Source organism: Saimiri boliviensis, chromosome 4 (assembly GCF_048565385.1).
Source record: "Saimiri boliviensis isolate mSaiBol1 chromosome 4, mSaiBol1.pri, whole genome shotgun sequence".
Classification (NCBI taxonomy): Eukaryota; Metazoa; Chordata; class Mammalia; order Primates; family Cebidae; genus Saimiri; species Saimiri boliviensis.
Window position 1 is genome coordinate 30,915,695 of NC_133452.1, and position 15,133 is coordinate 30,930,827.

Below are 15,133 nucleotides of genomic sequence, written 5' to 3' on the forward strand. Positions count from 1 at the left end.
TTGGAGCTTACCAAAGTAGAAAAGTGGCCAGGTGTGGTGGCTCATGCCTGTAATCACAGCACTTTGGGAGGCTGAGGCAGGTGGACCACTTGAGATCAGGTATTTGAGACCAACCTGGCCAACATGGTGAAACCCTGTCTCTACTAAAAATACAAAAACTAGCTGGTTATGGTGGCGAGTGCCTGCAATCTCACTACTTTGGAGGCTGAGGCAGGAGAACTGCTTGGAGGTGGAGGTTGCAGTGAGCCCAGATTGCACCACAGCACTCTAGCCTGGGCAGCAGTGAGTCAGACTCCATTTCAAAAAACAAACAAACAAACAAACAAACAAGTGGCCAACCTTCAGAATGCCTGCTTATGTGGAGTTTGTGGTTCTGGCAGAAACAATTTATTTCTCCCATTCTACCCAGCAGCTGGCTAGAAGGTGAACATGGTGATAAAATACCCTACAGTATCCCCGAGGGAGTTGTTTGTAACTTTTCAGTCCAATGCATAGATTTATCTCAAACCTACTGTGCCAGACATTGTACTGAATGCGGGGCTACAGGATGAGTAAGACAGTCATTGCTTGTAAGGTGTTCACAGCCTTAGGATAGTTAACTGCTGTTTACCTTAAAGAGAAACTTATTTCTTCATCACAGCAATGAAGTTGGGCTACATCTTGGACCCTAATCAGATATCTGTTTACTTCTGAGAGAGTCTATAAAATCAAAAACAAAATTAGAAGCACATATAAATTTCTTTTAAATAAATAAATCTCACTACGAATCATTTTATATCCCATAATATGCAAATGTTAACTAAAACACAGTTCAAGTATGAAGAAGTTAATGTTTTCACTGTTTATGAAACAGGCTTTCTTAGAATATTGACAAAACTATATTTAAGGGAAAAAATAATTTTTTTCAAAGTTTTAAAACTACTGAATTTATAGTTTTAGTTGTAAGTGCTTTCCTTTGTTGGTGGAGGGCGGTAAGTGCTTTCCTAATATCAGAAACAAAGTTGGGGGCTGGGGGATAAGAAGGGAGCTATTGGCCAGGCGCGGTGGCTCACGCCTGTAATCCCAGCACTTTGGGAGAACGAGGCGGCCAGATTACAAGGTCAAGAGATCAAGACCATCCTGGCCAACATGGTGAAACACCATCTCTAATAAACATACAAAAATTAGCTGGGCATGGTGGCACGCATCTGTAGTCCCAGCTACTCGGGAGGCTGAGGCAGGAGAATTGCTTGAACCCGGGAGGCGGAGGTTGCAGTGAGCCAAGATCACGGATTACGCCACTGCACTCCAGCCTGATGGCTGGCAGCAGAACAAGACTCTGTCTCAAAAAAAAAAAAAAAAAAAAAGGGAGCTATTAAGAATAAGAAGTGATCCGGCTCGGTGGCTCATGCCTTTGGGAGGCTGAAGCAGGTGGATCACCTGAGCTCAGGAGTTGGAGACCAGTCTGGCCAACATGGTGAAACACTGTCTTTACTAAAAATACAAAAAAATTAGCTGGATGTGGTGGTGCGCACCTGTAGTCCCAGCTACTTGGGAGGCTGAGGCAGGAGAATTGCTTGAACCCTGGAGGCGGAAGTTGCAGTGAGCTGAGATCATGCCACTGCACTCCAGCCTGGGCAACAGAGTGAGACTCCATCTCAAAAAGAAAAAAGAAAAGGAAAAGAAGTGAATGAATTAGTACGGAATAAGAAGTCAAGCCTTTATATTGATCTAGTCATGGGGATGATCTCTTGGTGTGAACAGTGATTCAGAGACAGAGTTTTGTTAACCCTGAGAATTTCAAGAATTTGGATCTTTGCAATCCAATCAACCTCAATTATCTTTCCCTACAAAATGTGCAGGCCAAAATTATGACAAAACAACTTCATCTTGCTTCCCCAATTTGACCAAATAAAAATAACATTTCTAATCAATTGATACTTTAATTCAACATAGCTTACACCCTGAGCTCCTCCTATGTGCCAGACACAAGAAGGCAAGTAAATCATAGCTCACACATGATGAAGCTCCTAGTTTTGTGAAGAAAGGATTGCAGTAAAATGTAACAGGGTTATTCAGGATGCAAAATCCCTAGGAAGAAGCCACTCACAGATGGAAATGCTGGGGGAAACTTTGCAAAGGAGATGACGATTGAACTAGATTTTTTTTTTTTTTTTGAGACGGAGTTTCACTCTTGTTACCCAGGCTGGAGTGCAATGGCTCGATCTCGGCTCACCGCAACCTCCGCCTCCTGGGTTCAGGCAATTCTCCTGCCTCAGCCTCCTGAGTAGCTGGGATTACAGGCACGAGCCACCATGCCCAGCTAATTTTTTGTATTTTTATTAGAGATGGGGTTTCACCATGTTGACCAGGATGGTCTCTATCTCTCGACCTCGTGATCCACCCGCCTCGGCCTCCCAAAGTGCTGGGAATACAGGCTTGAGCCACCGCGCCCGGCCTGAACTAGATTTTTATAGAATGAATAGGAGTTTAGCCAGTGGAATAGGAAAGGCAATTTCAGAGAAGAAAGAGTATGTGCAAAGCACAGATGTGTGAGGAGAGGTTAACATTAGAGAATCATGAGTAGATCTGTGTGGTATGGCTTTAGGGAAGTTGGAAACTGTAAGTGATAAGGGAGGGTGGGGCCAGATGATATTCTATAGGTTAACAGGTAGCTAACACAGGCCTTCTACAGCTTCTTCAGATACCATCAGTGTGCAGAATCCTGCACCAGGTACTGTAGGGAGATAGAAAACAAGTAGAACACATGGCCCCTTTCCTCAAAGGGCATCATGATCATAGCAATAAAGGAGCAAAGAATGCTGAAAAGTTATGGGATCCGGGCAAGCTCACTGTGCCTCTTTTTATAAAGCAACCTTGCAGATAAGAATGTGAAATGGGCCGGGCGCGGTGGCTCAAGCCTGTAATCCCAGCACTTTGGGAGGCCAAGGCGGGTGGATCACGAGGTCCAGAGATTGAGACCATCCTGGTCAGCATGGTGAAACCCCGTCTCTACTAAAAATACAAAAAATTAGCTGGGCGTGGTGGCACATGCCTGTAATCCCAGCTACTCAGGAGGCTGAGGCAGGAGAATTGCTTGAACCCAGGAGGCGGAGGTTGCGGTGAGCCGAGATCATGCCATTGCACTCCAGCCTGGGTAACAAGAGCGAAACTCCGTCTCAAAAAAAAAAAAAAAAGAAAAAAGAAAAATGTGAAATGGAAGAGCATGGTAGTGCCTGACATGTAGCAGGCATTCCACAAATGGTAGCTGCCTTGGGATCTGTAGGTCTTCTTTTGCCAATGACTGGAGGTTGTATTCATGAGCATGAGATAGAGCAAGTTCCTAAGAATACATACAGGGCATCCCCAGATGATTCTCTGTATATCTGACAGATGATCTTTCATATTGATGTTTTGCTTCATCTAGGGGGAAAAAAGTACTTTTAGGCAAACCAAAATTGTGACATTTTTATTCATAAAAGAAATAGTTTAAAATATTTTATGGCACTTGATATAGGGCTTGGTATTTTCACATGTTATAATAGAAAGTTTCAAAATTCTGGGTCAGGTGTGGTGGCTCACACTTGTAATCCCAGCACTTTGGGAGGCTGAAGTAGGTTGATAGCTTGAGCTCAAGATTTCAAGACCAGCCTGGGCAACATGATGAAAACCTGTCTCTATGAGAAAAAAAAAAAAAAGCCGAGCATGGTGGCTTGTGCCTGTGGTCCCAGCTACTCGGAGGACTAAGATGGGAGGATTGCTTGTACCAGGGAGGCAGAGGTTGCAATCAGCCGAGATTGCACCACTATAATCAAGCCTTGGTAACAGAACCAGACCATGTCTCAAAAAAAAAAAAAAAATCAAATTTTTTGTACCTAGTGTTTTAAAACAAAGGCAAATGACAAAACTGTATGCAAAAAGGTATCTTCACGGAAAAAATGTGTTAGTAGCTTACATTCGGCCTAGATGCCTGTTAACAGTATGCACAATAAAATGATATTTTCAGAATGATAGTACTGTACTCCAAACTACTTAATTACTTCCTCAGAGAATAATTATGACCATTGTACTCACTAAGGCAGGAAAGCTAATTCATGCATTGAAAGTACTTTCAGAAACAAAGGATTTTTTTTTTTGCCTTTTAGTTACAAAAATAAAAAAATCAGTCCAAGTATTTCATTCTTCAAACTTACATAAAAATTTTATTGTAGGCTGGGCACAGTGGCTCATGCCTGTAATCACAACACTTTGGGAGACTGAGGCGGGTGGATCACAAGGTTAGGAGATCAAGACCATCCTAGCCAACATGGTGGAACCATGTCTCTACTAAAAATACAAAAAAATTAGCTGAGCATGGTGGTTCGTGCATATAGTCTCAGCTACTTGGGAGGCAGAAGCTGGAGAATTGCTTGAACGCAGGATGCAGAGGTTGCAGTGAGCTGAGATCATGCCACTGTACTTCAGCCTGGTGACAGAGCAAGACTCCATCTCAAAAAAAAAAAAAAAAAAAAAAAAAAAAAAAAAAAATTAGCCGGGTGCGGTGGCTCAAGCCTGTAATCCCAGCACTTTGGGAGGCTGAGGCGGGTGGATCACGAGGTCAAGAGATCGAGACCATCCTGGTCAACATGGTGAAACCCCGTCTCTACTAAAAATACAAAAAATTAGCTGGGCATGGTGGTGCATGCCTGTAATCCCAGCTACTTAGGAGGCTGAGGCAGGAGAATTGCCTGAGCCCAGGAGGCGGAGGTTGCGGTGAGCCGAGATCGCGCCATTGCACTCCAGCCTGGGTAACAAGAGCGAAACTCCGTCTCAAAAAAAAAAAAAAAAAAAAAAATTTACAAAAATCTGAAAACATTGTCTCATGTTGCTTGGCTTAGAATAGATGCCCTTAGTGTTGGAAATCACCGAACACAACTATTGATTTAGCACTAAAAGGATGAAAGACTTCAAAGCAAAAAACACCACAAGAAGATAAGGTATCTAGGATCTCTGAGTGGGAGTGCCACAAAAGCTCTATAACATTTTTAAGGACACAGATTCTTATCAGCAACCAACCTGATCTATATAACCTTTATATTTTTTTATTTGGTCAATTGCAGTGGTCAAGTCCCCACGGTCAACATGCTCAGCAGGAGTATGAAGCCTGACAGCATAGAGAAGATTAAGGTATTCTTCAAATCTTCGTGATGGGTACAGCAGCAGTTCTGGCAGACTGTACAAGGCATAGAGAAGAGAACTCTGGTCTCTGAAGGCCCAAGAATACCCTGTCTGGGGCAGAGGGGTGGGGGAGACCTGCTCTGCTCTCCCTCAGAACATACCTCAGCATTTTGGTAGCAATGGTCTTATCGTGCCTCTTCAGGAAAGTTCGGAAGGCTGGTATCATTTCTCTGCACTAAAAGGTGAGGATTATATTGTCAAAATTTTATGAGATAGTTGTAAAGTCCACTGTTCCACTGAGCAAGTGTGATCTATGGAATGCCTGAAGCAAAAGGGCAACATCTATGTCTAACCAGTCAAACTATTAGTAATGCCATTGGTGTCTTCCTAATAAGAATGTGTGTTAATTATACACAGACCCGAACCTATCCATTGAACTTAATCACACAGACAAATAAGAATGTACTTTACAAATTAGAATACATTGAGTATATAAACTTGTCAAATTACTTAACTTTTCTGAGCCTCAGCTTTCTCATCTGTAACATGGATACCATCTCTAATGCTTGTGGTGTGGGGGAAAAAACATCCTACCCATAAAGTGCCTGTCACACAGTAACTGTTACTTCAATATTGTAAGATCTTAACTGTTAATGGTATTCACTTTTAATATTTCTGTTATGTTTTCCATAGTGATGTTTATTATACAGGTGTTCCACTGTACTTAATATCTGTTTTGATTTGTTTGTTTTTGAGACAGAGTCCTGGCTCTGTCACCCAGGCTGGAGTGCAGTAGCGTGATCTTGGCTTACTGCAACCTCTGCCTCCCAGGTTTAAGTGATTATCCTGCCTCAACCTCCCAAGTAGCTGGGATTACAGGTGCCCACCACTGTGCCTGGCTAATTTTGTATTTTTAGTAGAGACAGGGTTTTGCCATGCTGGCCAGGCTGGTCTCAAACTCCTGACCTCAGGTGATCTACCTGCTTCAGCCTCCCAAAGTGCTGGGATGACAGGCCTGAGCCACCACCAAGCCCAGCCTTAATATCTATTTTATTTTACTTTTATTTTTATTTTCTTTGGTGCCGTGACTCAGATACGGTTAATATCTATTTTAAAAGGTATTCATTTATCACTATTAGAACACCTCTGAAGTTACCTTTTTTTTTTTTTTTTTTTTTTTTTGAGATGGAGTTTCACTCTTGTTACCCAGGCTGGAGTGCAATGGCACGATCTTGGCTCACCGCAACCTCCGCCTCCTGGGTTCAAGCAATTCTCCTGCCTCAGCCTCCTGAGTAGCTGGGATCACAGGCACACACCACCATGCCCAGCTAATTTTTTGTATTTTTAGTAGAGACAGGGTTTCACCATGTTGACCAGGATGGTCTCGATCTCTTGACCTCGTGATCCACCCGCCTTGGCCTCCCAAAGTGCTGGGATTACAGGCTTGAGCCACCGCGCCCGGCCCTGAAGTTACCTTTTATTCCGTGCCTAAAAGATTCAACACTGCTAACTTCTAGAAATCAAATATTCACTGATTTCATTCTCAGACTTTTGGCTAAGACCAAGCAAATATTCGTGGATTTCAGTCATATTAATAGCTAACATTGGCTGGCATAGTGGTTCACCTCTGTAATCCCAGAATTTTAGGAGGCAGAGTTAGATGGATTGCTTGAGCCTAGGAGTTTAAGACCAGCCTGGGCAATCTGGTAAAACCCATCTCTACAAAAAAATACAAAAAAATTAGCCGGATGTAGTGGCACACACCTGTAGTCCTTTCTACTTGGGAGGCTGAGGTGGGAGGATAACCTAAGTCTGGGGAAGTCGAGGCTGCAGTGAGCTGTGATCACACCACTGCACTTCAGCCTAGGTGACAGAGGGAGACCCTGTCTCAAAAAAAAAACCCCACAACCAAATAGCTAACATTCAAGCTAAGTACTTACTTGTATGCACACACTGTGCTAGTGAAATAGGCATCGTTATCTATAGCTATAAAAATTCCCAGATACCGTGTCATGCTTTGCTCCAATTCTTGTATTACCAGTCAGTTGTAAGACATTACCTTATTTATCTAACTTTTGAATCATGAAGTTGTCCAGCAGTGACTAGACTCCCTGGGTGGGGTAGAAGGAATACTACAAAGGAAGCTGTCCAAAGGCAGGAGCCCTCCAGAGGCCTCCCACCCCGCAGGCCTTTCCTGCAGGGCCTCAGTGAAGACAAGGCCACAGTGGACTCTGGCAGAAGTGTGCTGCCATGTGACAAGGTAGCCTTTTCTAGGCTTTCGATACCAACTAAGAGGGGAAGAAAGAGGGATTTTATTCCCATCAGAAGATATCCCAACAAGAGCAGCAAATGGTACAGAAGGGAACTGCATATTCCTGCTCAGATTAAATAATGGCAGAAATTAGTCAGGCATAGTGGCTCACACCTATAATCCCAACACTTTGGGAGGCCAAGGAGGGCAGATCACCTGAAGTCAGGAGTTCAAGACCAGCCTCACCAACATGGAGAAACCCCATCTCTACTAATAATACAAAAATTAGCTGGGCATGGTAGCATATGCCTGTAATCCCAGCTACTTGGGAGGCTGAGGCACGAGAATCTCTTGAACTCGGGAGGCGGAGGTTGTGGTGAGCTGATCACACCATTGCACTCCAACCTGGGAAACAAGAGTGAAACTTCCATCTCAAAAAGAAATAATAAATAAATAATGGCAGAAATCGCAACAAAGAAAACTGTTAATAATTTACTCTCTAGGAAATGTAAGACCAAGACACTTCTTACTTCATAGTGACATTCATAAATTAATTGTTCTTCCAAGAAAGATGTGGATAATTCATTTATTTTCTACATGAGAGAGTGAACTTGTCAAGGACACACAGGATTGTAGTAGCAGAGTGGATTCCAAGCTCAACTGTTGAGCATTTTCCTGTAAGCTGAAGGTATCTGGGCAAGTGAAAGCCCGAGAACTTGTATGAGGATTAGTTCAGTTCAAGAACCAATTACTGGTAATGCTGTGTGGCAAATATCTTGCTAGCCCCTAAGTCAGCGCTCCTGTCCTCAGAGGTCACAGTATATGGGAAGAGAGCTGGGAGCTAAGAGAAGAGAAGCCTTTCTTATTAACGCTAGTCTTTTGGGTCCCACACATAACTTCCTTTCTAGCTCAGATCTCATAGAATGATGGGATTGAAACTCATTTACCTTTTCAATAGTTTTCAGAACGACAGGGTAATTGTTGAAGAAATTGGTATATGTGTTCAACTGGCTTCCAAACTTTGTGACTATTTCTCCAATACAGTGAGCTGGGCCCCATTCCTGCAGTCTGTCTCTCAGGTTATCTAGAAACTGCCTGCGGTATGAGAAAAGCGTAAGTATGAAATATTAATTTGTGATAACTTATAAACCCAAATATCCATTGTCATTAGTGCAAGCATTTTCAGCCTAGTCCTTTACAGTAGGGTTTTGGTCAAGTCATTTCTTCTTAACACAGAGAAGTGCAGATTTGACAGGAAAGGGGAACTGGGACATGAAGAAGTAGGCTGGCTGGGTAGAATCCCACCTCTTCACCTCGATTCCTTGGGTCAGAACCACACACTGGCCACAATGCAGCTGCTACCTAATGTCCCGTTCTCTTGTCTCCAGATAGCAGGTGGGTGAAAGCTCTTACAGTATTTAGAGCAGAGTGCTCCACTGTCTCCAAAAGCTGAATGCCATAACCCCTGCTTGGCCCATTTCCCCATGGCTCTAAGAAAATCCCTCATTCATCCATCACAGGCCGTGAACACTGGAAGAGGCCTGCTTCAACCTCTTCGCTTGGTAGGAGCTGGGGTCCATTGAGGAGAGGGAACTTGTTCCGGGTTACCTAGAGAATTACCATCAGAGAAGACATACTCAGGTTGCCTTCCTTTACCACAGGCAGAAATGATCACTTTTCTCTTTCGTGTTATGAACTTGAAAATACATTGTTATTGGCCGGGCGCGGTGGCTCAAGCCTGTAATCCCAGCACTTTGGGAGGCCGAGACGGGTGGATCACGAGGTCAAGAGATTGAGACCATCCTAACCAACATGGTGAAACACCGTCTCTACTGAAAATACAAAAAAAAAAAAATTAGCTGGGTGTGGTGGCATGTGCCTGTAGTCCCAGCTACCCGGGAGGCTGAGGCAGGAGAATTGCTTGAACCCAGGAGGCGGAGGTTGTAGTGAGCCAAGACTGCGCCACTGTACTCCATCCTAGCACCTGGTGACAGAGCAAGACTCTGTCTCAAAAAAAAAAAAAAATATATATATATATATATATATATATATATATATGTACATGTTGTTATTAAACTGACCCCCAGCCTTGGGCTTTCTAAGCTAAGTGTCCTGGTGGCTTAATCCCGTTAAAGCTTTCTGTTTTTTTCCCATTGCTTAACTGAGCATTGCTGATTAAGAATTAACATATGGCTTTCCTCCATGGACCAGTACTGGTCCATGGCCTGTTAGGAACCAGGCCACATAGCAGGAGGTGAGTGGCGGTTGAGTGAGCAAAGCTTCATTGATATTTACAATCACTCCCTATTGCTTACATTACTGCTTGAGCTCCACCTCCTGTCAGATCAGCAGTGGCATTAGATTCTCACAGGAGTGTAAACACTATTGTGAACTGCACATTCAAGGGATCTAGGTTGTGTGCTCCTTATGAGAATCTAATGCCTGATGATCTGTCACTGTCTCCCACCACCCCAAGATGAGATCATCTAGTTGCCGGAAAACAAGCTCAGGGCTCCCACTGGTTTACATTATGATGAGTTGTATAATTATTTCATTATATATTACAATGTAATAATAATAGAAATAAATTACACAATAAATGTAACGTGCTGGAATCCTCCTGAAACCATTCCCCCAACCCCTAGTCTGTGTAAATATTGTCTTCCATGAAACTGGTTCCTGGTGTCAAAAGGGTTGGGGACCACTGGGTTATAAAATGCCTAGGTCCTGAGCTCCACTCCCTGCACCATGGCTATGAATGGGGGAAGGGCTGTCCTTGGGAATCAATACCGGTTGTAGCCCAGAAGGTAATGTAATGAGGATCTCTCCACTGTAATCAGGGTCCCCAAGAGGGGCAGAGAATCACTGCACCTCCAGACTGCTTTTGAAACAACAAAGCATGGGCTTCTCAGTGCACAGTGAATATTTTAAAAAGCATATATTCATAGTTTACCTGTTGAGACTTAAAATCCGCAGAATATCAGAGAAGAGGATCTGGATATTGGCAGCACTCAGAATTGCTCTGTTTGATGACAGTGCTGCTTTCAGTGGTGTGACATAAACATCTCTCACAATCTCCAGCATCTGCACATATTTTCTCTCACTCTGTAAGAGTTCCCTGACAACTCTAGTTCGCTTTTCTGCTGAGTCTTTCTGGAGCATTCTCTCCTGTAGAGAAGGATTAAGAACTCACAGAAGAAGTGCAGTGATTCTTCTCAGGCTTATAGCCTCCAGAAGCCTGAAAGTCAGTGATAGAGAAGTGGAAGTGCTGAGCAGTCAGGCAGCTACATGGAGATCCCCTTTTGCTGGTTTGTGCTATGCAGGTTGAAGGGGAATTCACAGGGGGCTGTGGAAGACACTGCTGTCCATCACTTTTCCCCAGGATTGCCAAAGAGCCCCTCTCCCATCAGGCTAGCCTGACGCCCAAGTAGAGAGGAGATTTTTAATCTTGGATCTAAAGGAAGGCAGTTTGAAAGTTTATTTTTATCCATCTGTCCATCTAAATCCATATTAGGTGTCTTATGCTGTTGCTGGCCATGTAATGATGGGAACAAGACGGAGTCCTGTCTTCGTGGAGGTTACAGTCTAGTGAGGAAGCCTTTGGCTTGTCTACCCTTGTTTGTTTTCCTATTTCTTTTTCCCAGTAGTGTTTTATTGATTATCCTGCAGACAGAAGAACTGAAATGAGCTGGCCCTTTGCTACAGTTCGAATGGCTCCCTTCTGAAACTCACGTGTTAGCAATGTGATAGTATTAAGAAGTAGAGCCGTGAAAAGGTGACTGGGTCATGAGGACTCCTCCTTCATGAATGGGATCAGGTACCCTTATAAAGGGGCTTGGCAGAGGAAGTTGGTCCTCTCTTGCCTTCCACCATGTGAGGACTCCAAGAGAAGGCCCCTGACAGATGCCAGCACCTTGATCTTGGACTTCCCAGACTCCATAGAGAATTTCTGTTCTTTGTAAATTACCCAGTCTTAAGTGTTCTGTTGCAACAGCAAGAACCAGTGAAGACGCCTTCTCATTATTAGCTAATTTGCTTCTCCAACTGACATATGAAATAACTGAAGCATATGCTCCTCTTTTAGTAGTAGGATCTACCTTCAGTATTAAGGATAGGCTTTGAGCCATAAGCCTGTCTCTCCTGTTTAGCCAGGTTGCCAGATGTGCTGCTTTCCTATGTTTCCAACTCTTGTTTTATTTTTTAATGCAGAGGCAAAAACCATACACTGGCCTAAGGAAATTCCATACCCTGATGTTGTGTGTGCTATGTTCATATAGAGAGATAAATTAATTTTTATTGCTGGTACTAGGTAATTTTTTTCTTTTACCTGTATATTTCAAAAGCTATAAAATGAGCATCTTTATACCAGAAAATTTATAGTACCTAAATTTTAAAAACATAATGTCCTTCAATCTGAGCCTAGAATAATTAATATTTTCCCTCCAGCCCTAAGTATACCCCACACTGCCCCCAGTAAAATATGACAATACTGCTGCTGTCACTCCTGGTGCTACTTGTGTGCTCATTCAGTGTGGACCTGAAGGTGACTCCAGCACTCACCATGGTGAACAAAAAGCTCAAGGAGGGAGTCAGAACTGCCCACATTAATTTTAAGGTGGTGGGCAGGATGGCTCCTTGGTGCAATTTAAGATGAACAGACATACATCACTTAGTAAACTAATGAAAGCCTATTGGAAATAACAGGGCTTGTCAATGAGGCAGATCAGATTCCATTTGTCAGATGGCTAGTCAATGAAACAGACACACCTGCAGAGTTGGAACTGGAGGCTGCAGATGCAATTGATGTGTTTCAGCAGCAGATGGGAGGGGTCCACTAAAAAGAGAACCTGCTACTTTAGAGGCTCTTCTAGCAGACCAAGAGTGCGTTCTCAACTAGAGAACTGCTATTTTGTTCCACTGCATCCTACCTACTACAGTATAGTTCTCTTTATTCTTTCATTTCCTTCCCTATTCCTCTATTGTATATAAGGTAACTGATGAATGTACACAAGCATTTTTTAAAAAGTAGTGGTGAGTAGTATGCGTTGATCAACATCAAATGGAGATGAGAAGGGGAAAAATGCTTCTGTGAAAAGACCTCCTTGTCCAGGCGCAGTGGCTCATGCCTGTGATCTTAGCACTTTGGGAGGCCAAGGCAGGCAGATCACTTGAGGTCAGGAGTTCGAGACCTGCCTGACAAACATGGTGAAACCCCATCTCTACCAAAAATACAAAACTTAGCTGGGCATGGTAGCACACACCTGTAATCCCAGCTACTCAGGAGGCTGAGGCAAGAGAATCACTTGAACCTGGGAGGCGGAGGTTGCAGTGAGCTGACTCCAGCCTGGGGTGACAGAGTGAGACTCCGTCTCAAAAAAAAAAAAAAAAAAAAAAAAAGCCTCCTTTCTCCCTCCATGGCATGCTGATTCAGCTGTTATCTTTACATTCCAATCTGTTATTTTGCTCTCACTGTTTTAACAACAATAACATATACATATATATAAATTCTTGCATACCTTGTTCAATTGGAGAATGCTAATGTTTCTCATTTTTCATCAAAAAACAAAGTGCTATTTTATAGCATTTTCATACATACCTCTTATATGTAGGGCAATCTGTCTTTAAGTGAGGATCAATTAGTTGATAAAAATGATTCCCAGATAGTTTTTCCTTCAAGTAAAACACCCTGTTGTTTAAATAAGTGTCTTGTTTAAAATGAAAAAAATGTGTAATGCTATGTGAGCTTCACCGAGATGAATTAACCATAATTGCATTCACTGGAATTATAATGTAAAAATAAGAGGCAAATGAGAAATCATTGTATTTGAAATGTTATAAATATACTCTTTTTTTTTCTTTCTTTCTTTTTGAGACAGGGTATCCCTCTGTCACCCAGGCTGAAGTGCAGTGGTACAATCATAGTTCACTGCAGCCTCGACCTCCTGGGCTCAAGCAACCTCCTGCCTCAGCCACCAGAATAGCCACTACAACAGGCTAATTTTTTTTTTTTTTTTTTTTTTTTTTTTTTTGTAGAGACAGAGTTTTGCCATGTTGCCCAGGTTGGTCTCTAAGTCCTCTGCTCAAGCAATGCACCCGCCTTGGCTGCCCAAAGTGCTGGGATTACAAGCATGAGCTACCAAACTCTTTTTTATTTTCCAAACACATTGTCTGTATAGAATGCCTATTTAGACATATCTAATGAAGAAAAAAAATACATCTGCATCCCACTTCGCAGTTGGCTTACAGTTCATGTATTTTTAAATATTGTATGTGTATTTCTGTATGTGTGTATATATATATATTTTTTTTTTCTTTTTTTTTTTTTGAGATGGAGTTTCGCTCTTGTTACCCAGGCTGGAGTGCAATGGCGCGATCTCGGCTCACCGCAACCTCCGCCTCCTGGGTTCAGGCAATTCTCCTGCCTCAGCCTCCTGAGTAGCTGGGATTACAGGCACGCGCCACCATGCCCAGCTGATTTTTTTGTATTTTTAGAAGAGACGGGGTTTCACCATGTTGACCAGGATGGTCTCGATCTCTTGACCTCGTGATCCACCCGCCTCGGCCTCCCAAAGTGCTGGGATTACAGGCTTGAGCCACCGTGCCCGGCCGTATGTATATATTTTTAAATATTGGAGTTATTGAATGTTTTTAATCATTTCGAACTAAGATTTTCATTGTCAAGCCCTTTGTTGTTATCTTAAAGCCACTGTCAGGTATTATTACCGATAGATGAGAAACTCTCATATTCACTGCTCGATGGAAACACACTCTTCCTTGGTGTTCCTAGGGATGGGTTTGGGGTGAGCGAACACCCATGCCCTCGGGTTCACAGCCTGCACTGTCTGCAGCAGATAGACACAACCAGGATGTCTGGGGCCGGGATAGAGCCCCAAGTCTGAGCTCGGGGCTGCAGGACTTAAGATTTGTCTTGCCCAGTTGTCTGGCCTTAGGGAAACCATTTAACTTTTTCTTCCCCCATGGAATCTTTCTTAACTCTAGTTCCTTGTAATGTGGCTAGGAATGTCTCCTTTATAGGATTCTGAGAATGAAAGGTGATAATAAATGTGTTTGTGTGTTGAAGAAAATAAAACCACATGCAGTGCCGTGGATGACACAGGATGGGACCAGCCTCTGCTGAGGCAGCAGCTTCCTCCACACTTTACACAGAAAGACGGAGCCCTAGACATTGGATTCATTAGACTCAACTTCTGAAGTCAGACTGTAAGTTGCTAGATTAATTAGAAACTGTGAGCCTTTGTCCATGTGCCATTTCTTTAAAAGGCATCCTAGTACCATACAGGAAAGTCAGGGAGTAACATACAGATTGGTTTTGCTCCAGTATGTTACACTGCTATCCTTGGGGCTCAACTTTTCAGTCTGGGGCTTATTTAAAAGAAAAGTCTGCTGGCTGAATTCTCCCCAATTATATTTCAGGGTGTTTTTCTTTTTTTTTTTTTTTGAGACTGAGTTTCGCTCTTGTTACCCAGGCTGGAGTGCAATGGTGTGATCTCGGCTCACCGCAACCTCTGCCTCCTGGGTTCAGCCAATTCTCCTGCCTCAGCCTCCTGAGTAGCTGGGATTACAGGCACAAGCCACCATGCCTGGCTAATTTTTTGTATTTTTAGTAGAGACGGGGTTTCACCGTGTTGACCAGGATGGTCTCGATCTCTTGACCTCGTGATCCACCCGCCTCAGCCTCCCAAAGTGCTGGGATTACATTGAGGGTTTTTAAAAATCCCCCAAAGA

At 43.1% G+C, this 15,133-nt stretch overlaps 1 protein-coding gene and 1 pseudogene across 2 annotated transcripts in view; one reads left to right on the forward strand and one right to left on the reverse strand.

Moving 5' to 3' along the window:
• ECT2L (epithelial cell transforming 2 like) overlaps nt 1–15,133 on the reverse strand; it is a 118,428-nt gene that overhangs the window by 13,163 nt on the left and 90,132 nt on the right. The window contains exons 14-19 of one of the 2 annotated variants that reach the window (XM_074397386.1): nt 10,341–10,555; nt 8,335–8,482; nt 5,298–5,371; nt 5,035–5,191; nt 3,337–3,402; nt 611–699 (exon numbers count right to left, since the gene is read on the reverse strand). In XM_074397386.1, the coding sequence (XP_074253487.1) occupies nt 611–699; nt 3,337–3,402; nt 5,035–5,191; nt 5,298–5,371; nt 8,335–8,482; nt 10,341–10,555 (749 nt within the window). Of the gene's footprint in view, nt 1–610; nt 700–3,336; nt 3,403–4,841; nt 5,192–5,297; nt 5,372–8,334; nt 8,483–10,340; nt 10,556–15,133 lie in introns of those variants that run through there. The other variant, XM_074397385.1, reaches the window with a different exon arrangement.
• On the forward strand, nt 10,460–12,739 carry LOC141584255 (small ubiquitin-related modifier 2 pseudogene; annotated as a pseudogene).